Source organism: Narcine bancroftii, chromosome 5 (genome assembly GCF_036971445.1).
Source record: "Narcine bancroftii isolate sNarBan1 chromosome 5, sNarBan1.hap1, whole genome shotgun sequence".
Classification (NCBI taxonomy): Eukaryota; Metazoa; Chordata; class Chondrichthyes; order Torpediniformes; family Narcinidae; genus Narcine; species Narcine bancroftii.
This window is the reverse complement of record NC_091473.1, coordinates 56,455,104-56,478,680: the sequence shown is the minus strand read 5'-3', so window position 1 is coordinate 56,478,680 and position 23,577 is coordinate 56,455,104. Positions and strand designations below refer to the sequence as shown.

Genomic DNA, 23,577 nt, shown 5'->3' with positions numbered 1-23,577 from the left:
CCCTGTGCCCGGACTGGGGCCGCCGCCTCCCACTCCCTGCCCGGACCGGGGCCTCCGCCTGCCTCACTCGACCGAGGCCGGGGCCGCCGTCTCCCCCTTGCTCCTGCCCGTATCGGGGCCGCCGCCGTCTACCCTTCGCCCGGACCGGGTCCGGGGCCGCTGCTGCTCTCCCTGTGCCCGGACTGGGGCCACCACCTCCAACTCTCTGCCCGTATCGGGGCCTCCACCTGCCTCACTCGGGCAGCATGGACTCATGAGCCAAAAACTGTGCTGTATATCTAATTTTTTTTTTAACATTTTAAAAAGGATGAGCAGTGGGGGAAATGGATCAGCTCATAATTAAATGGCAGGGCAGACTCAATGGGCTAAGTAGTCTATTTCTGCTCCTCTCAAGGTCTTAAAGAGGTGTTGTTGAGGGCTAGCATAAGCTTAGTGGGCTGAGTGGCCCCCTCCTTCACTGTTGTACGAAAATATGAATTTGTCCAAATCTTCTGAAAGTACTGTCTCATCTCAGAACATTGTTTCAGCAGCATTGTGAGGTATTACTCCCAAGTTATCATCTTCTCTGCACTGATGGATGACAGGTGGTTCAGCCAACACACATGCATTTTCATGAGAGGTATTGGATAATAATCAGGATTGGATTCATTTTTGATTTTTTTTTTCTTTTACCAATCCAGGCACTGAAACCAATTACATTACTCCACTGCTGCACTAAATTGGATGGACAAACTAAGCAAGCAAGGGGCCTTCCCAAATTGTATGGCTTTTCACTATAATGTGCAATGTATAGAGCTAGAGGGATTTTAAAACTTTACATCATTTTCACATCAAGTCATTCAAACTTTTTGGCATTTCTGGTGGAACTAGCTGTCTCATTTTCCAGGGCAGATCAATCACTTTTAAGTGTCTTGGCTATTCTGTCCAACACTGGAGACAGAAATTGAAGATCTTTAAACTTGAGACAAAAAATGAGTGTCTGCTTGTGATACTTTCAAATCGACCTGTATTTATTATTAGAAGTAACTTTCAGCTTTGAAATGTTTAATTCCTTTCTTGTATCATTTTAGTTCTTTGTTTTAATGTTTAAATGCTTGAAAAGGTCAAATCCCAGTTGAGTTATTCATCGACAAGGTTAAAAAAAATAATTCTGCACCTGAAGGGAAAATGTGTGATCTCAGATTGAAATTTATTTTAGCACCATATGCGATTAGATAGTGGCTGAAACTTAACTCTTTCATCAGCTCAAGCTTTAAATGCTATCTCTCTATGGCAGTCGATTGCTTGAGGTTTCCAGAAGAGACTGGGTCATATTTACAGAACCTTTATGCTCAATTGATCTGTCGTTCAGTATTATTCATATTTGTCAGTTTTTAAGTATGGTCTATGACTGACCTAGGCCTAAAAGTAATTGATATTGCTGGATAAGAGGCAGGGCAAATTATTTTGAAATCAATATCCATACTTTTTACACAAGCATTGATGTGGATTATGGACCCCTGTCCCTTGAGATTTGTGCCCATATCGACCTAAATTGGGAAAAGCAAGCTCCCAACAGTGTCTGTAAGTGATGCATCCTTCAAGTGTATTTTAATTTTCCTGCATCATAGATTTGCACTCATAATTACTGGTAACCTTTTCAGTGAAATTCCAAGAACTAGGTGTACGTTTAAAAAAAAATGTAGGTGGTGGATCTTCAGGTTCTGTGAATTGTGTGTTGATTTTCACTTTACTAAATTTCTTTCAGGAGTGATATACTTCTCAAGTTTCTGGGGAGATAATGCTACACAATAAGGATACTTATTTTTTTTTTAAATTGACAGAAAAATATGAATCATTGATGTTGGTATTGAATAAGTTGCAGGTGCTCCTCAACTTACGATGGGGTTATGTTCCAGCAAACCCATCGTAAGTTGAAAAAGAATACCACACCTATCATGTTTTATAATTACATTTTGAATATTATTCCACAATGAAAAAACCATTAACGTACACAGCTGAAAGCACACTGGGCATAAAGAATGTTTAAACCATTGAACTAAAATTAATTGCTGGATGGTGAGGGTGCTAAAATGACCAAGTACCTTGCGCTTCGACTCCAGAGTAATTGCTTTCATCTTTTTCTTCTCATCAGAAGCAAGAGACACACAAGGGTGATTAGTAGACATGATGGGCTGTTTTCATTGCACTCGTTCATGTGATCACTTCAGAGACTGCGAGTGTGGTTGAGTCAGCCTCGTGAGAGAGGATGCTGTTCGATACTCTCGCGCAATGCTGCCATCACCCAGCATTGCCCAGCATCGCAAGTGTGGGAACAGATCAGAATTCTAAATTGAAAGTATCGATTTGAACCATCGTAACTTGAAAAAATCACAAGTCGGACTATCATAAGTAGGGGAGCACCTGTATTCTTAGCTCTCAGATTGCTAGTTCTCATTAAATGTTGAATTTCAGAAGATAAGTTTACATAATATGTACACCAATATAACTTGTATTATATCGAAGAAAGTTTGTTGTGTAACAAACCAACTGCTCTGTTTCTACAAACACCAGTTATAACCATTGAGGGGAGCTAGTAGACAAGTATATGACAATATACAATGTCTTGAGAATTGTCACCTATGAACCATATGCGATAATACAGTGAAAATAAGGGAGCATTGGGCTCCATTTTCTGTTGTGTTTCAAACCTTGAAAAGTATTGCCACTTGTCTTACAAATTAAAGAGAAAGCACTCTCCTTTCCCATTTTTTCTTGCTCTTTCTCCCATTCCTCTGTTCTGCTACACTGTCCTAGTTCTTTTGTTTCTTTCCTCTTTTTCTCTTTGCTTCTCCTTCTTCCACACCCACTTTCTTCCATCCCATTCCCTCTTTTCCTTTTTCATTGTCTCTCTTGTCCCCTCACTTCTCCACTCCACTGATCTCCTTTTTCTTCCCAGTTAAAAATATACTAGACATTGGGTATCTGATTGGGAAAGAGGTTTCAGCATTTCTGCTAAGAACTGAAAATTGAATGCATTTCATTTATTCCACTAATTGAAAGTTACAAGGGGGCAAAACATGGGCACAAAAGCTTGTATTCATTTCTCAGCTAATGTATTTATGAAGGTGATATCCCAAAAGCTGAAACATTTTGGAATCGTTAGTTTTCCGGTAAGCATGTTGTAAATGTCACCCCATTTAAGAAATTATCGTAAACCATGACCCAGATTTTGCATCTAAACCTGTGACGGCTAACTCTAAAAAAAAGACCAGTGCAGTGGGTGCATTTGGACATCATTGAATGAAAATTCCCCTCTAAGTCTCACATTCAGACTTGGAAAGTCTGTTTCTTTGGTGTCACTAGGTCAAAATTCTGATGCATCCTCCCCAACAGAACTATGGGAGCACATCTATCAGAGGTACAAAGACTGTTCAAAATAACATGTCATTATCACCTTCTCAAGGGCAATTATGGATGGACAGTAAATGCTAGCCCTTTCAGTGATGTCTGTCTACCCAAAAATAAACAAATGGTTACAAAAATTTCAAGGAAATAGTGAGATTGGATTTGTCTCTGTCTCAGTGACTCAATTCCTTTTATAGAAAGGTCAACAAGTGTTCAAATACAAAACCTACCAGACGAAGTGTACAATAAGGCATACAATAAGTTTAACCAACCATGACATCAGTCTCAGAACCATGGACAGATACAAGCCACAATCTTGATATTTTTTCTTTGGCTTGGCTTCGCAGACGAAGATTTATGGAGGGGTATGTCCATGTCTGCTGTAAGCTCGTTGGTGACTGACAAGTCTGATGCGGGACAGGCAGGCACGGTTGCAGCGGTTGCAAGGGAAAATTGGTTGGTTGGGTTGGGTGTTGGGTTTTTCCTCTTTTGTCTTTTGTCAGTGAGGTGGGCTCTGCGGTCTTCTTCAAAGGAGATTGCTGCCCGCCAAACTGTGAGGCGCCAAGATGCACGGTTGGAGGCGATATCAGCCCACTGGCGGTGGTCAATGTGGCAGGCACCAAGAGATTTCTTTAAGCAGTCCTTGTACCTCTTCTTTGGTCCACCCCTGTCTCGGTGGCCAGTGGAGAGCTTGCCATAGAACACGATCTTGGGAAGGTGATGGTCCTCCATTCTGGAGACGTGACCCACCCAGCGCAGTTGGGTCTTCAGCAGCGTGGACTCGATGCTTGCGGACTCTGCCAGCTCGAGTACTTTGATGTTGGTGATGAAGTCACTCCAATGAATGTTGAGGATGGAGCGGAGACAGCGCTGATGGAAGCGTTCTAGGAGCCGTAGGTAATGCCGGTAGAGGACCCATGATTCGGAGCCGAACAGGAGTGCGGGTATGACAACGGCTCTGTATACGCTAATCTTTGTGAGGTTTTTCAGTTGGTTGTTTTTCCAGACTCTTTTGTGTAGTCTTCCAAAGGCGCTATTTAGCGAGTCTGTTGTCTATCTCGTCGTCGTTCCTTGTATCCGATGAAATGGTGCAGCCGAGGGAGGTCAACTGGTTGACCGTTTTGAGTTTTGTGTGCCTGATGGAGATGTGGGGGGGGTGGCTGGTGGTCATGGTGGGGAGCTGGCTGATGGAGGACCTCAGTCTTCTTCAGGCTGACTTCCAGGCCAAACATTTTGGCAGTTTCCGCAAAACAGGACGTCATGCACTGGAGAGCTGCCTCTGAATGGGCAACTAAAGGCGCCTGCAAGCTCACACCAAGACACAAGAGCAAATCTTGATATACTCAGTACTTTATGTCAGTGTTTGTTCTGCTTGGTTTCTGAAATTGTGGTAGTGGGTGAACAACCAGAGGAAGGGTCACATTACTTCTATTTCTCTCATATTTATTGTTTAAAAGAGAATAATCTGGGTTGAAGAGGGTGATCTGCTCGCTCTGAACAATCTGACCACAACCTTTTACACATAAGTAATGTTAATTTCCCATAATAAGTTCTCCATTTTCAGAAGGAGACCCCCGTCATCCCCTTCCCTGCCCCTGTGGGTGCCCTCTCTTACCTTCGATGGAAAGGTGACTCTCAGCCTCAAGCACCTGGTGGGAGAGAAACTGATGACGGCTGGCTTAATGCAGGACCAATGTTTTTTTCCTTACCCATAATCCCCACACAGCTGGAACCGCTCTGGACAGACAGCTAGCGGGGGTAGAGGGGAAATAGACTCCAGGACCTAGGTGCAAGGCATTTGCTTCAAAGGAACAAAATCAAAATGATTCTGAAATCAGGACAATTCCAAACAACAGCAGGTATTGAGTCCTGACAATCCCAGTTAAAAGGTTAGGAACCTGTACTGCACAATCTGACCACGCCTTCCCATATTTGGTAATAAGTTTCATTCATTCAGTACCAACAAATCTCCTATTCTAATATTACTCCAATTTGTAGTCAAGGGATTCTATTTTGTAGGAAGCTGTTTGGCAAATTGTATAAAAAATATATAAAAATAAGTGGCTAAAGGAGATTGTGAGCTTATGAAACAATATTGATTTTGTGATTATGGTTTCTAAATTAAACTGATTACCTAAAGCACCACTTTTAATAATCAGTATGCATTAATGTACTGATGGGCTGAAATAGTCTTGTAAAATCACAAAAAGAGGAAAGGATAGTGATTGTTCACATAGATAGTGTATTAAATAATGGAGGCCAGAGGGCAAAACTTGGAGATTCATAGGATGTTATTGGACTAAGAGATTTTAAATGGTTAGTACGTAAAATAATGCAGATCTGAGAATAATGCATATCTGATCAAAGAAGATCAAATAATCTTGTATGCAGGAAATGACCAGGAAGGAATATAGGACAATTATGACATTCAGATGACATAAATATCAAATCTGAGACTCAAGAGCTTCATAAGTCACATCTATAGCTCAGTAGGCAAAACCTGACATCATAAATGGCTGTGATTCTTCGCTCCGCGATGAGCTGGACACCATAGAATCATACTATAGAACACTACAGCGCAGCAACAGGCCATTTGACCCTTCTACTCTGTGCTAAAATATTATTCTGCTGCTCTCATTAATCTGCACTCAGTCCATAACCCTCCAGACTTCTTCCATCCATGTAACTATCCAATTTATTCTTAAAACTTAAGAGTGAACCCACATTTACCATGTCAAATAGCAGCTCATTCCACACTCCCACCACTCCCTGAGTGAAGAAGTTCCCCCTAATATTCACCCTAAAGTCATGTCCTCTCATATTTATCTTTCCCAATCTAAGTGGAAAGAGCCTACTCGCATTTACTCTGTACCCCTCACAATTTTGTAAACCTCTTTCTAACCTGTTTAATCTTTCCCTGTAAACTCAACTCCTGAAGACGCAGCAACATCCTAGTAAATCTTCTCTGCACTCTTTTAATCTTCCTGTAGTTAGACGACTAGAACTACACACAAATACTCCAAATTTGGCCTGACCGACATCCCAATTCCTATACTCAATACTTTGATTAATGAAGGCCAAGATGCCAAAAGCTTTCTTTACAACCCAGTCCACCTGTGACACCACTTTCAGGGAATTATGTATCTGTACTCCCAGTTCCCTTTGTTCCTCCACACTCCTCAGTGCCGTACCATTTATATTCACTTTGAAAAGGAGATCTCAACTGTATCAGTGAGAAGCCCTGCAGATGGGCTACCCTGTGATATCTCTTTCAGAGGCCAACATCACAACATCTTTCAGGAGGATGAACCCTTGCAAGGCGTCAGATCCTGATGGCGTGCCAAACAACTAACTGGCGTGTTCAATCTCTCGCTGCTGCAGTCGGAGGTTCCCACCTGCTTCAAAAGGTCAATCATATTGGTGCCCAAGAAGAGCAGGGTAGCACATACATCTACTGTAATAAAATGCTTTGAGAGGTTGGTCGTGGCCAGAATTAACTCTCATCTAAGCAAAGACCTGGACCCACTGCAATTTGCCTGTCACCACAGTCGTTCCACAGCATATGCAACGTCACTGACTCTGCACTCAGCCCTGGATCACCTGGACCACAGCAATACCTACAACTGGCCACTGGCATCACTCAGGGGTGCGAACCACATCGGGTGACACCAGCAAAGAGGGCGACACCAAAATGACTGTATATAAAATTTTTGTGCAGTGCTTCAGGAGAAATTTATTATTTTTTTAAATAAAAATATACCTGTAGTTAGTTATAAAAACAAAAACATTTTTCGAAAGCCTGGCTTACTTGTATCAATTTCCCTACAAGGCTAAAACTCTGCTAATTTACTTTTTCAACCTTTTAATGTGCTCCGGTCAGAGCTGTCATTATTACCCAACTACAATGATGCTTTGATTCACGTGGTTTCATCTGCATGTGCTACAAGCACGTGCAGTTGGTATCAATGCAGCTGGTGTTTTTATAATTGCTGCTTTTGTCAAATTTTCTGGTGTTTTAGCAACAATATTGTGGTAATTAGTATTTGTAAATCTGTATCAATAACATTTTTAAGAATTAAGTAGTAATGAAGGGGAAAAGGAGAAAAAAAAACAATAAAAAGCTATCTATTTTTCACATTTTTACAACTATATTTTTTCATATATTGCTAATTTTGTGGGGGGTGGGGGGGGGGGGTTGTTGACACCAACCCTAGTGATCTGGCTGCTTTTCATCATTTATAACTCAGCTTTCAACACCATTATCCTACATGTACTGGTCAGCAAGCTTAAAAACCTGAGCCTCTGTGACTGAATTCTTGACTTCCTCAACATAAACCAGTCTTCATCGAGGTAAACTTCAAATTCCTGGTGTTAACATCTCTGCAGACGTACCCTGGGGCCATCACGTCGATGCAATCATGAAGAAGGCACACCAGCAGCGATATTTTGATCAGCTTGAAGAGATTTGATATGTCACCAAAGACTCTTGAAATTTCTTCAGGTCAGAATGATGGACAACATTCTGACTGGTGCATCACTGCCTGGTAGGGAAGTGCCAATGAACATGACGGGAACAAGTTACAGAGGGTTTAAACTTGGTCAGCTCCATCATGTACATTAGCCTTCACTCCATTAAAGACATATTTAAGAGGAGGTGCTCAAGAAAACCGTTTCTATGATCAAGGACCTTCACCATCCAGGCCATGCCCTTTTTCCACTGCGACCATCAGGAAGGAGGTATAGAAGCCTGAAGACACACACTCAATGTTACTAAAACAGCTTATTTCCCTCCGCTATTAGAATTCTGAACAGATAATGAACCTATGGACACTACCTCACTTTTTCCTCTCTTTGCTCTAGGTTTTATTTTAAATCTTGTGTTTACAGATTTGTAATTTTGCACCTTGCTGCTGCTACTACAAAATAACAATTTTTGTGACAATAAATCTGATTCTGATTCTGTATCCCTGGCAATCAATTCCCCTCTAATGTCATTTGAAAGGAAGAACTTGCTTTCGTGGTAGTGAATGTTTTAAAGACACTCAACATTTCTTTTATCATTCTCACTGTTGTTGAGTCAGCAAATGTAACAATGAGTTAAACTCCTACAAATGATATTAATGACCCACTTTATCAGTTTTCATATGATGAGACTATTGTTCAGAAAACTCCCTATGCCCATAACTTCAAATGCCCCTATCTGGTGTCCAAATATCTCAATGAACCTACAACCCCCATTCATTTTGAAGGGTGGGAGGAAATTGGAGCGCCTGGAGGAAACCCAGGCAGGCACAGGGATAACGTACAAACTCTTTACAGAGTGCCGGATTCGAACCCATGTCACTAGTGCTGTATTCTTTCTTTGGCTTGGCTTCGCGGACGAAGATTTATGGAGGGGGTAAAAGTCCACGTCAGCTGCAGGCTCGTTTGTGGCTGACCAGTCCGATCCGGACAGGCAGACACGGTTGCAGCGGCTGCAGGGGAAAATTGGTGGGTTGGGGTTGGGTGTTGGGTTTTTCCTCCTTTGCCTTTTGTCAGTGAGGTGGGCTCTGCGGTCTTCTTCAAAGGAGGTTGCTGCCCGCCAAATTGTGAGGCGCCAAGATGCACGGTTTGAGGCGATACCAGCCCACTGGCGGTGGTCAATGTGGCAGGCACCAAGAGATTTCTTTAGGCAGTCCTTGTACCTTTTCTTTGGTGCACCTCTGTCACGGTGGCCAGTGGAGAGCTCGCCCTATAACACGATCTTGGGAAGGCGATGGTCCTCCATTCTGGAGACGTGACCCACCCAGCGCAGCTGGATCTTCAGCAGCGTGGGCTCGATGCTGTCGACCTCTGCCATCTCGAGTACTTCGACGTTAGGGATGAAAGCGCTCCAATGGATGTTGAGGATGGAGCGGAGACAACGCTGGCGGAAGCGTTCTAGGAGCCGTAGGTGATGCCGGTAGAGGACCCATGATTCGGAGCCGAACAGGAGTGTGGGTATGACAATGTATTAGCATTGTGCTAACAGCTGCACTAACTGGGTTGTCCTGTTGTCGTGACACAACAGTAAGAAGAGTTTTAAATCAGAGTTGGATTTCAAAAATCCTCCCCCCCCCCCCCCCCCCCTGATATATCACTGCCTTAATAATCCATTGAAGTGACATTTGCCGGTTGATGTGATCATCATTATATTATTTGTTATGATCTGTAAATCAGATTATGTAAAACTAACAAAGCACCTTATCATTAACACCTCTCAACTTCACTGGTTGCACAGTGAAATTACCCAAGTGCTGTACTAATCTTGCAAACCGCTGATAGCCATTCAATGGAATGAATGTTCTGCGTGGGTTTCCTCTGGCCATACTGGTTTCCTCCCATATTTCAAAACATATGGGAGCTGTAGGTGAATTGGCATATATGGGCAGCATGGGCTCATGGACCTGATGTGAGTTCTTGTACTGTATATCTAAATTTTAAAAACATGATGACATTCTTCTATCTTCTTGCAAAAGTAGCTCCTGACAATGTTCTTCATGCCTCCTGCTAAAACCATATGAGAGTGTTCAAGAGGTGAAGAAATACTGGAGTGTTGGTAAAATAATGTTGCATTTGCTCTGTGCTAACTGATCTTCCTCTGTTACTCTGCACTGGGTTTTACTTGTACAATATATAGGCTGACTAACTGGACTGCTTGCAAAATAATCTTTCTCACTGAATCTCAATACATAAGCTTGAATTTGACCTGAACTTGAAGTCAGATGTGAGAAGTAAAAGCCACGCATAATGTTTGTCTCAGTGTGAACAATGCTGGTCTCAGGTAAAATCTTCAAAAATCACTTTTCTGGCAGCATTTGCTGAATTGAATGTACAAGTCCAAAAAAAAATCAATTTTTGTGTTGAACTTTCCTTTTTTTTAATCCCTTCCTCAGGGCCTTGAAGGTGAAAATCTAATTCCCCTGGAGGCTGAGGTTGTGGCTTCTGTAAAATAAATAAGGATCTTAATTAATATGTAGCATCTGGAAAGTATGTAAGCCTATTCTCTTGGATTTGTTTTAAAAGACACACAAAACAATGTCACTTAAGTGCAACAAGTTTCCTGCAGTGGTTTGAGCCAGCAGAGACTTAATATTCCATTTAGCTGTTGGAAATTAGGCACTTCACCCAATCGATAAACCAGCTTCAGGCCTGCATCCCATCTGTGCTACGATTAGATCAGCCACAAGATTGTTTAAAAGCACAGCACTGTGTGACAGGTGTAATTCCTAATTGCATCCTCATTTATTTGGGCATTTTCTGAGAAAGATCCTATTTTGCCTGCATGCCAGTACTGACTATTGACTGTTGTTCTTCACTCCGTTGAAAATCCAGTTATATTTTCTTGTACCAATTTTAAATGGTTTTGAAATCTTGAACAAAAATTTTGCTGTTAATCTTTTCCTCGTGGACTCTAGATGTGCATTTGTCTTAAATTGCAGGGTGAGAAAATGTTGGTGACATGAGCACATTCCTCAGCATTGCATGAAAAATATCAATGTCATCTTGCTCAAATGTGTTCATTTAAAGTGAAAAGCAATGATTTTACATTGGCCATAATCTTGCTATTTTGTTCATGATATACCATGAGAGTTACCCCTTGTGTGATAACAGGACAGTGAAGAACATGGATGAGTTAGTAACCTGCTTGGATGACAGCTTGGCCTGAAATGGACTGTTACCATGCTACATATCTAAATTTTTAAAAAAAATTTTATATTCCACTCTCCACTTTTTCATAAAACCGAAACCTTTCAAAAAAGCGAACTTTTGTAATTCGAGTATTCGCAAAGTGGGGTAAACCTGTAATTATTTTTCATTTCTCCATGGTCTTGATCCTCCCAGTTTGTGAGTCCTCCTTCAGCTCTATTTCTAACTGTCATGTCTGAAATCTCTCAATTCTAACCACTTCAGTATTCCAATATTAATCTCTTTGCTATTAGTGGCTATTTCTTGCTCGAAATTTTCTTCCCAAAATCATTTTGCTTCAGCTCTTCCTCTTGTCTTTTGAGATGATCAGATGAGAATTTTAGGAGCCAAGTGCTTGGCCTGATCTAATAATCCCCTTGTGGCTCAGTTTATGTTGTGGCCTTGTTTAAAACTTTACTTGATAATCCTTTCAAATCCCTTGGGATCTTTTAAGACCACATTGATGACATATAAATGAACATGGGAAGTTATAACAAACGAGAAGGAAGAAACTTTTTTTAAGACCATTGATCCCTTTATGTAGTCCTTGATCCCACATTGAAGTATTTTTGTATGTACTGGGGGGGAGGGGTGGCCTGGCAGCAATGTCTGGGCAGGGTGGGGGTGGCCTGGTGGCGCTGTCCGGGCGGGGAGGGGGGGATATCCACCATTCCTCGTCCTCCTGTTCACTTTAAACTTATTAGACAGCCAAAGCCAAATACAACATGGTGGCCACCAAGTCCAACTCCTGCGAGAAATTGAACACCAACGCCAGCTCTCACAAGATGTTGGCCACCCCTACCGTAAACGCAATTTTCCATAGACATGCCCCTGCTTTCAACCCAAAAGTTCAGTCAACCCCCTTTCAACCCCCAGGCATTTATTGACCCCTTGGATCATCCCATCGACCCCCAGGGATCGATAGAGGCCACTTTGGAGACCCCTGGGTGAGAAAGAGAATTTGATTTAATAGTTTTTGCAAATACAGCTCATTGTTTTTTCAGTTTTACCACTTCTTGGCAATTGCCATCTTAAAATTGTGAGATTAATTTCAAGAAGAACCATCTGTTGGTTAATATTTATTAAGAAAATGGAACATTTTTCAAAGCATAGCTGCTGGAAAAAAAAGGGCCAATTTGTAATCAGTTTCATCCCTTCAAAATGAGTTAAGTTCAAATTTATTATCATATGACTCGACATAGACAACTAGATAAAACAGCGTTTTTGCAGACCAAAGTGCGCACATATACACACACAGCACATAATAATTACATATATACATAAAAATATAATTTATAATAATGATATATGGTGGTCCTGATAATGATGCTTCTGCATCACCTCCTTGACGATAGTGTATCAAAAATAATGCTGGCAAAAGGGTCTTCTATAAATCTTTAAGCCCTATTTAAACAACATTCCCAGTAAATGTCACCAATAGAGACTATGGGCCATTTTGATAATCCTCTGTATTGACTTCCAATATGATGCTTTGCAGCTACTATACCACACCATGAGAGATAAACAGGAAAATCTGCATATGCTGTGATTGTAGTGCAATACACAAAAGTGTTGGAGAAACTCACCAGGTCACGCAAAGTCATATGAAATAAAGATATTAACCAAAGTTTCAGGCCTGAGCCCTTCATCATATCTTGACGAAGGGATTAGGCCCAAAATGATGGTCCTATACCTTTGCTTGTGATGAGACTGTGTGACCTGGTGAGTTTATCCATCACTTTAGTGTACTGCATGCAACACAATGATGCAGCCATACTCTCAATTATATTGCTGTAAAATGTGGTCAAGATGGGAGCCACACAACTTGCCCTCCTCAACCTTCTTTGGAAGTGTAGGCACTGCTGTACCTTCCTGACAAATGAGGAGGTGTTGTGGGTCCAAGGTAGGTCATCCTTTATATGCACAAATTCATTCATTTTTCTCTCTACACTTTAAAGCAACAACTCATTCCTGGAAATTGGTTCCATGGTACCTTACTCCAACAGGTCAGCACTGATATCTGCAATTTCTTCAACAAGGAATAGAGAGAAAGGAAAAACACGTCTTGAGAATATTCAGGAGGAAAAAAACTGGTTAATGGCCAAGGTCCACAATTCAAGATGTTGGAGAGTTGCAAATTTGAGAAAAGCAAAGGTAAATTAAATAGACATAATTAAATTAGCCTACGCTCGCCCTTTAGCGGTTCAAAGGGGGAGGCCTGGTTACCAATTCTAGTTACAGATCAGATGCAATTATGTAAATCAGTTAAAGTGCTCTGAAAAAAGAGTAAAAGACTAAATAGATATTGGAAAAAAAAACTAATCTGATGGGCTCTGCTGAATTGCAAAATCAATCCTTTGGAAGTATAACTTTGGGATTGGTGAGCTATACTATTTTCCCTTATTTGTAACACAAATAGATGTTCATATTGAAACCAAGAGGAGGAAAACAGAAAATTATCCAGATTTACCACTGCCAGGCTACTAATTCTGAGTTAGTTTGTTACAAAATTTTAAGCAGCTAGTTTTTTTTCCTAAAGGTGTCACACTTTTTATTTGTGTCTTCATCATAATGTAAGGTATTCTTCATAACTGCCTGTCTCCCACCCAGACATTAGAAGAACCAATTGACTGATTTTTGTTGGGTCCTCTATTTCACAGGCATATTATGGATAAGCCATTCAACCAAGATTCCTCTGTACTCTCCACAAGAGTTAGAGGTTTCATCAAAGTGCAGCAGACATGTTAGCCTTTATGCCCTGGCCAGCTAATATTCCTCAATCAATATTACAGACATGGGTTATCTGGTTACTTTCACAATGCTGATTATGTAAGTTTACTATTTACAAACTGATCACTGCACTGGCTGTACTACAAAAGCTATAAGAATATAAAAATGCAGAAGGAAATCAGCAGGTGTTGAGGTAAAAATATATAACTTACATTTCCAGCCTGAGCCCATTTGCAAGGTATGAGTGAAAAGCAGGGAGATGCCTGAATCGAAAGACTGGGGAGAAGAAAGAAAGGGCAGGGGGAAGAGGACAGACCAACAGTCAAAAGGTGATAACTGGAGATGCCTAGGAGAAGAAAGGTAAGAATATATTGTAGTAGGGGATGAATGCAATACTGGAGGAAAGAAGACATATATCTATATAGAGAGAGAATAAAGGAGAAATGGATATAAGGGGTCAGAACCAAATGGAAACTGGAAAAGTCAATGTTAATGCCATCCTGTTGGAGGGGGCCCAAATGGAATACGAGGTGTTGTTCCTCCAATTTGTAGGTGGTCTCAGCCTGGCAGTGCAGGAGATCATGAACAGACATGTCAGTATGGGAATGGGGCAGGAATTTAAATGGGTAGCCACTGGGACATCCACACAATTGCAGTAGACAGAGCCAAGATACTCAGCGAAGCGATCTCCCAGTCTGCATCTATTCTCTCCAAGGAGGCCATAACGGGAGCACTGAATGCAGTAGATGACCCCTGCAGATTCACAAGTATAATGTTGCTTCACTTGGAAGGACTGTTTGGGGCCCCAAGTGGTAGTGATGGAGGAGGTGTGGGCACAAGTGTAGCACTTCCTGTGGTGACAGGGGTAGGTGCAAAGGGGACAATTGGTGGGAAAGAAGGAGTGGATGAGGGAGTCATGGAGGGGAGCAGTCCCTGCAGAAGGTGGAGAGGGGTTGCGATATCTTTACCTCATATGGATGCTGCAAGACCTGCTGAGTTCCTCCAGCATTTCTTTGTTTTTACTATCATCACAGCGTCTAAAGACTTTCATGTTTCATTCTGTACTATAAAAGTACCTTATTAGTTGTGAATTACTTCGAGGTATTCTGAAGGGGATACAAAAGACATTACAAAGACCTAATATTCAGTCTGGGGACTCTCCAACCAGATGGCATTAACATTGACTTTTCCAGTTTTTGATAGACCCCTTCTCTGAGTCTCTCTCTTTCCCTATCCCTCTGTCTACTTTATTCCACCTCCCCACCCCCTTCCCTCTCCATTCAGAGATCCCCTTCCCCATCACCTCAGTTTTTTTCTCTTCTACCCTCCTAATTGAACCCACTTATGACACAGGTAAGGAATACACTTACCTGTATTCCTCCCCCTACCTCTTCCACCTCCTCTCTTCACCCACTTTTTTATTCAGGCGCCTGGGTGTTTTTTACTCATACATTGACAAAAGTCTCAGGCTTTACTTCCTATTGATGATGCGTGTCCTGCTAAGTTTCTCCAGCACTGTTCAATGCATTATATAAATGTAAGACTATTTTTGTCTTGATGCTCCCACCAAGTTTTACATCCCAACCAGCATTGTTAAGAATATCATGGCTCCAGAACTCCCCATCCTGCCGAGTCACAGTCCTGAAAGAAATTTGGTCCCTGACGAACTCTCATAAGCCCTCTGTTAAAATCACTTAATGCTTTCCTATATTATATTAGAACATCTTCACTGAAAGTGCCATGGTAATAAGATCGGGTTTGTGTATACTGAAGGGGTAACATGGCATGATACCAGACCATTGAGCCAGAAATACGTCATAGCACAAGAAATTCAATTAAAGCAAGAAAATATCTTGGAAATTTGAAGAAAAAAATTATCACAGCAATATTGTTTAAAAAAAAAGAAACTAATAAACTGCTAACCTGCAGAAGAGGAAATGCTTACCTCTGATTGACCCAGAACTGCTCCCTCCAGTTAATTTGGAATGGACAGTAAAGACCAGCAATATTATCATCTTGTGTGTGAATAAAAAATAAAATGAGAAACTACAAAACACCTGTAGTACAAATTAAATATACAAAGAAAATATTAAGCCTGTGAAGAGCAAGCCATGATTTTGGTCCCGTTTCTAATTGATAAATCAACATCAGTCTTCATTTTGAGACCAAAATATCAAAGGTGAAATCGTTTTTTTCCACTGAAACTCCTTTTCTCAGCTTTTTGCAAGAGAGGGAGTTAATTGGTCTCAGTGCTCTTGCACAAGAGGAAAATACGTAAGGCAACTAGATTAAATCGACAAAATCAGCACTGAAGATGAAACCTTGTGATTTCTTTGCCATATGGTTGAGCATTATTTCAGGTGGTGCATTTGCCCACTTAGTCACAGGGGATCCTGAAGGATGGTTCTTTAACCTACTTTTCGAACCAATCCTCTTTTTTTCATCTGTTTTATTGAATTGAAAGAAAATCCTATTTACACAAAGTGATTAGACCTCTAAAGTGTCCTGATAAAGCCAGCTGAAATTTGACAATGTGTGGATTATATTTAATGTTCTGAGTATTTAAAATAACAGAGATTGAGTAAATTGAAATACAAAACAAAATCCAACTGATATCTAAGGCAGCAAATTGAATAAATACTTCTCTGTCACAATTAGTAATCTTCATCAGAGAAGCCACAAGAAGTTGAGTCATGGGGAAATCAGCCACAAAAGTAAATTGCAATTAAATCCCATTATTGGGGCATTAGACAGAGCTTTACTTTACATGTAAATAACCATTTACATTATAATTAGAGAGAATTTCTAAACTGAAAGCTTGTTGCAGCCCATGCTTGGTCATTTTGACCTCACACTCCAAACTCACCCAAGCACAGGCCCGAAGTGTTGGCTATGTATATTTGTCTCCTATGGACACTGAGACCTGCTAAGTTCCTCCAGCATTTCTGTGTTTTTTTTTATTTACTATCGGGGTTATATTTCAGAGTAATTGCAAAATAAGTAGGAAATGTGTGATGACCGTAAAGTTAATGTTCCACTTATATCAGCATATATTCATTGAAGTTTTTGCTGCAAATAGAGTCATAAATCTTGAATAGTGAAAAAAAATCTGCAGATGCTGGGGTTAGTGCAATTCATAAACGTGCTGGAGAAACTCAGCAAATCACGCACCATCCATCGGAAGTAAAGGGTAACCAACGTTTTGAATAAACACTCCAAAGCTAAGGATCCTGATGGGAGTTGGTTATGTACAAAGCCATACTAATTAGATGAAGTGAAAGTCTGCAGGCACTCTGATTGTTGTCATACACAAGTGCTGGAGAAACTCAGCAGGTCCCACAGTATCCAAAGGAGGCAAAGACTTTGATAAAGGGGTCAGGCCCAAAACATTGGTTATATATCTTTGCCACCTATGGACTCTGTGGGATCTGCTGAGTTTCTAATCAGACGGTTGTAGATTCAATGACTAAAAGCATCCAGCTATCTTGTCACAAGTTGGGATGTTCATTGCAGTGTATAACCTTCGGGCAGGAAGATTTTTAAAAAATCCCTCCCTTATCTCTTACGATAATCTCCACTAGGGTGGCCAGACGTCCTGTTTGTGAGCCCCCTGTCAGGCACCACCTCGAGTTGGATGTTAATTAGTCCTCCATTTGGGGGTGTTGAGGCAGAAAGAGCAAGGGAGGGGGCACTTACCTTGTTAAATGCAACGTTCCAAAGTTCATAAGCCATGCGTAGCCACGTTTTTTCTTGCTTGCTTGCGTAAGTGCTGGCTAGCCCATACCTGATGGATTGGACTACTGGGGCCGGCTGCTGCATGCGCAAGGGGTTAGTTTACTGGGGCAGAACGTAGTTCTTGCGCGATCGGCAGTGCTTAGACGTTGAGTGAAGTAGTGGCAGCTTTGAAGGAGGGTGAATGAGGCTCCATATTCATTTCTTTCAGTTCTTTATTTATACTGTATGAATGTATGTAATATGCAGAATTATAAATCTGAATAGGAAAAAGGGCTTCAGCAGAAAAAAAGACTTATTTATGTTCATATAGCTAGATTTTTGCTGGATTTATATAGGCAGAAAGTTTCATGTTACAATTTTTATTTAATATAATAACTATGGCGATCATCCATTTGCATTTGTTTTTGCAAAACGGTTTAAATTTTATTAAAATAATTTTTTTTTTAAACAGTGTATGTATATATAGCAATGTATGACCATGTCCTCAAGGCCGGTGCCAAGGAGGGGAGCATGCAACCTCCAAAATAACTAATTGTTCCCCCCCGCCTGCAGCACTAGCGTCAGCTCGTGATATAAGAACCCCCACCCCCCCCCCCCCCCACTGCTGAAAAAGTTTTTAATTGTCATTCCTTGCCACACCTTCCCACTTCCCTCCATGGTTACCTTAATGCTCCCCTGTTAGACTTGTTCTGACACCAACCCTGCATGTCCTCCTTTTTGAAAATTTGGAAATGGCCACCCTATTCTCCACATTAACACCACTGATCCCTCTTCACTCACCCAGTCTCATACACTTAACAACTGCATAGACTGATTTCTTACTGACTGACCCTACTGTTGGGAAATGATCACTCTGAAGTCTGATGACCCATTTCAGAATGTACACTCAAAAATAAGTCAAGTCCTTCAGGACATGCCAGCGACTGCAGTGGTGAAGAATAAAATATATAGCATATGTTCTACCCCTGTAATTGACAGAAGATCTTTCTTGAAATCATAGTGGTGTCAAAGGGCGGCATGGTTAGTGTAGTGGTTAGTGCATTGCGATTACAGTGCCAGTGAACCTGGGTTCAAATCCGGTGTTGTATGCACGTTATTTGTACGTTCTGCCCATGTCTGTGTGGATTTCATCCAGGTGTTGCAGTTTCTTTTCACACTTCAAAAGTATACAGCATCTGTAGGTTAATTTGTACATTTGAACAGCAGACTTGTGGGCTGCAAGGGCCTGTTACCATGCTGTATGTCTAAATTCAATTAAAAAAATTTTTAAATGGAGCGTGACTCGCATTTTGTTTCTGTAATGTGGCGGTTTTGTTTTGGCAGTGCTGACTTTAATCAATGTTGCATCTGGAAAGTCTTGGATGAGAGAGCAGAAACACATTACATTACATTTCAATTCACCTTCATTATGACACTTAACCACAGAGCATCTTTAGGGACCTGCTGCAATAAGATACTTAAAGCGTCATCATAAAAGAATCACACACTCTGCAACTTTTCTCAACAAACTTATCCTTTTTTCTTCTCTCCAAGAGCAGCCCAATCTAATCTTGGAGACTAATCCAATAGACAGTTCACAAATGAATGTAACCTCACCCTGCAGGACCAAATACACCATTTGTGTAAAGGGGAGAGGGTGGATGTTTTCAGGATTCCCAAGGACAACACACACTCCCCTGTATTTCTCCTGCATGTACCGTATTATTTGTGTTCCCATCCAGATAGTTCTGTAGTTGGTACGCCAAAACCTAGTGCAAAGATTTAGAATCATTTTAAGAAGGAGGCAGACATTCAGCCCATCAAATTTCTGCCAGTTTTCTGCAAATCAGTCACTTCAACATCTTCAGCTTAATTCTGTAATTGAACTCCTTCTTCCATGGAATCTCATCAATCTGTCTTACGTACTTCAGTACTCTGTATACTTCAGAATGAATGCTGAATAAAATTAGACACGGTACTCTAATGGCCCAACCAGTGTTTGATAGAAGTTCATCCTGAAGCAAACACAACAAGTATTGGGGTACTTCATGAAGTGGCTGAAAACTCAATTACAGAGCAAAAGGATTATATCTCCACAGCTCTACAATTCTTCCAACAGCAGTCTCTTGTACATCTTCCAGTTTTTTTTTTGCTCCAGTATTGACAGTCAATATCTTAAAACTAGGAGTAATTATTTAAAAATAGGAGTTCCTCTTAAGAAAGAGATATAGCAATTTTTTGTTCTCGTCAATAGTAATGACCAACACTTCTGAAATTACTTTCCGAAATCCCTGTCTCTCTCTACTTCCCACTCGTAGATTCAGTTTAAAACCTGCAAAATTGACTAAACTTTCAGTCATATAGTTTTGTCATTAATGTTCATTGGCACATTGTTCATTTTTGTGAAGCTCCTTTTTATAGACGCTATATAAATAAAACTTATTGTTGTGGGTGATTTTGACCACCCAGAGTAGTTTATTCTCTTCATTTCAGTTTTATTAGTTGTAAGGGAATGGCATCATGTATTTCAAAACCAATTTCAATCACAATTTGAAATACAGTAAAGCTCCCTCCATTCTAGCCAAAATACATATTCAAGCCCAGTTTCTGATGGATGTCTTATCATTTTAATTTTATGCCCCTGCTGTCCACTTACAAAAGGTTGTATGTTCTGTACAAACCAAAAAATGGCAATGCTGTAAAGGCAGTGCCTCCACTGATGCAGACCCTGGAAGAGTGGGGAGCGGAGACATAGCACTCCCCTACAGGGTCCTACCACCCATTCCTACTGCTGACGGCTCTGTACATATTTTAAATGGACTGTTGAAGGAGCTGACAATGTTTTCTTTCAAATCCTGTAACTATGGAGTCTGGGCCTAAGATATCAGAGCCTGTGTTCAGCAATGGCCTAAAGGGGTTGAAAACTCCAAAGGGAGCAACAAACTGGTGCAGGGCACCTGTACCGAGGAGAACATCCCTCCCATTGAGAAGGAGAAGAAGAGGAGATAACCCTAAGGACAGTGACCAGTGTGGCAGACCATTGAAGGCTCTGCAGCTGAAGAACACCCACAGGTGGCGAGCTTTTGGTGACATGTGGACAAGGAACCCACACAGGCTGAGGACTGCTGGCAACTTCAGATCTCACTTCAGGCTGCAGGAGACTGGCTCGTGAGAACCAGGTATAGGAACTCCAGAGGATGCTGAGGTCAAGAAAGGCTCCCTAGGTGCTGAAGGCTTCTCATTGTGTCAGAGGTTTGGATATGGGCTTGGGTTTGAACTGAACTGGAGTCGTGGCTACAGAGGCTGAGAGAGAGCTGGAGGCAAATCCATGAACACTCAGTGACATCAGGGAGACACCCTTTTGCTTCTCGTTCTCTGACTGTAAGGGGTGCCGGGCAATGCTAATGGTGTCTCTTTTTATGTCAGACTGAAGGCAATTTTTGTGTAATATTACATTTGTTTTATTACATGACAATAAATAGTATCTGATTTCTGAACTTGCACAAAAGAAATTAAGGGTCAGTGGATTATGATTCACAAAAGGCAAGTCCTTGCTAATAATGAGGACAGTTCACAATGCTAATATTTACTGCCAGGGTGTTTGAACACTGAAGTTGGGGGTCATGCAATTACATAGAGCATTGGGGAGGGTACATTTTTATTCCTTATTTAAGGTAGGGTTTTAATGATTTGGAAGTACCTGGAATGAATGTGTTTTCCTACAAGGAAAACTTGAATAGGCTTGACCAGTGGTTTTCAAACTTTTTCTTTCCACTCACATACCGCCTTAAGTAATTCCTAAGCCATAGGTGCTCTGTGATTAGTAAGGGGTTACTAATGTGAGTATGTGAGTGGGGGAAAAAAAAGGTGAGAACCACTGCTCTCGACCCACCTGTTACTGAAATATTTAGCTTGAGAAAATTTGTCATTGGCTCATTTCCTATGGAGTTATGAAACCGTCCACATAACAAGTCACTTAGGTACGATTAAAACACTGGTTTTCAACCTTTTTCTTTCCACTCACATTGCCACCTTCAGCAATCCCTCACTAATCACAGAGCACCTAGGTCATAGGGATTACTGAAGGTGGTATGTGAGTGAAAAGAAAAAGTTTGAAAACCACTGAGCTAGACAGTATGCACCAGAATTTAGAAGAGTGAGACAACTTGATTGAAATGTGCAGAATCCTGAGGGATCTGGTGGGTGTGGCGAAGTTTGCCCTTGATGGAGAACTTAAAACTAGGAGTAATTATTTTAAAATAGGAGTTCCACATAAGAAAGAGATATAGCAATTTTTTGTTCTCATCAACAATAATGAGCCTTCAGAAGGCTCTTCCTCAAAGGATGGTGGAACTAGAGACTGTCAATATTTTTAAGATTGATAGAGATGCATAGATTCTTGATAAGGATGGAGGAAAAATTATAGCAGATGGTCAGGAATGCAGATTTGAGGATACAGTGCAATTAGCTATGATTGTGTTGAGTGGCTGCATGGTACGCCTTCTTCTTCAAAGTGGTACATTCACCAATTCCAAGATTTTCTAATGCAAACTTGCATTTTGGACTGTAAAACTTCCATATAAGATGTTTAAACATTGCTGAGTTGTTTACCTTTATGGTTTGCTTCTTCAGTTTTTGCACTTTGAGCCTGGGACTTGAATTAAGACATTTTACACATTCTGTTTGCAGTCAATATGGAGATCTTCATTCTTAATTTGAAGAAATTAGGGGTCAGTGATTATAAATTCAATAAAGCCACTGCATTTATTGGATATCAAAGAAAACTGTTTTGACATTTTAATATTTTTGCTGATCATATAAATGCCATACAGTAATAATTTCCTCTTCTTATTCTAGGATTATGAAGGACAAACGGCATTACATTATGGTAAGCCTGTTAATTTCATTGTTTTTGTTAATTATACTGTACTTCAAAAATTATTTGCCCTATTTTAAAATGAAGACAAGATTAACACACTCCAACTGCAGCAGTTTAATTTATCAATTTCATTTCTGGACATTTTTGGTCATAATGATAGATGAAACCACAAGCTTGATATCTCTTTGACACTGGATGTTACAACTGCTGTTTTTCGAAGTTTCTTATCTGCTATATGCCTGGAGAACAGCCAGGCATAATCTGCCTATGACATTGTTTCCAACTAGTGAAATTATTTAAAATAATAGTTTCCCTTTGTATTTTAATCACTTAAAATCATGTGTTTCTCTACTAATGACTGTGAATGAAAATACCTAATTTTTTGATCATGATATGTTGGTAAATCACGCAAGTATATTTTGAGACCAACTTCAGTTGCAGCAATGCTTGTGTTGAGAACTTGAGTTATATCTGGTTATATCCAAATTGAATTGTACTGCCCACACTTCATAAACATCATTTATTAGCATGAGTTTTGTGGACAGAGAACTATTACCTTGCATTTAGAATATCCTATTATTTTCTGCACACAAACTTGGTTTGGTGCATATGATCTTTAAAATGATGATAGTGTAGCGGCGGCAACACTGCTCCTGCAATGATACATGCAACCAGACGGGTTGAGCTCAGTGAGCAGATTTGTTTATTGCAGGCTGCTGGGGTGGACTTGTACTCCCAGCCCGGACCTGGCTGAGAACCACGCTGGAGGGCGCTGACGTCATCCGGGCGTCACGTGGTCCCCAAGTGTGGGTTTCTGAGCTCCGAGCTGGAAGGAAGGGAAACCCCCGACGACGCCATTTTGGCCGGCTGCCCCGCTGCATGGCTTACAAGCGGGGCCGGTTCGCTTGCCTTGTGGTGAGCCGCCACAATAGTCTGTTAATACTTTTTAGCCAAGAGACTGGTACCTTTTGAGTTTGTATTAGAAATGTTATATTCCCATTATTAAGATAAACTTTCGATTTTTTTGTTGGTTGGAATGTAAATTCCTTACTTCGTCTCACATTGATTGGTAGTAGTGTGAAGAATGGATTGTGTACTTATCTTATTCCTAATATTACCATTGTCAGAGAACCAAAGGTTGAACATTGATAGTTGAAAGA

At 40.8% G+C, this 23,577-nt stretch overlaps 1 protein-coding gene across 11 annotated transcripts in view; it reads left to right on the top strand.

The window, feature by feature from the left end:
* LOC138763404 (acyl-CoA-binding domain-containing protein 6-like) overlaps window positions 1-23,577 on the top strand; it is a 552,989-nt gene that overhangs the window by 483,986 nt on the left and 45,426 nt on the right. For 7 of the 11 annotated variants that reach the window (XM_069937486.1, XM_069937482.1, XM_069937485.1 and 4 more), the window contains 2 exons: window positions 13,101-13,248; window positions 22,396-22,426. In XM_069937486.1, coding sequence (XP_069793587.1) covers window positions 13,101-13,248; window positions 22,396-22,426 — 179 coding nt within the window. Of the gene's footprint in view, window positions 1-13,100; window positions 13,249-14,044; window positions 14,084-22,395; window positions 22,427-23,577 lie in introns of those variants that run through there. The other 4 variants (XM_069937489.1, XM_069937493.1, XM_069937490.1 and 1 more) reach the window with 2 other exon arrangements.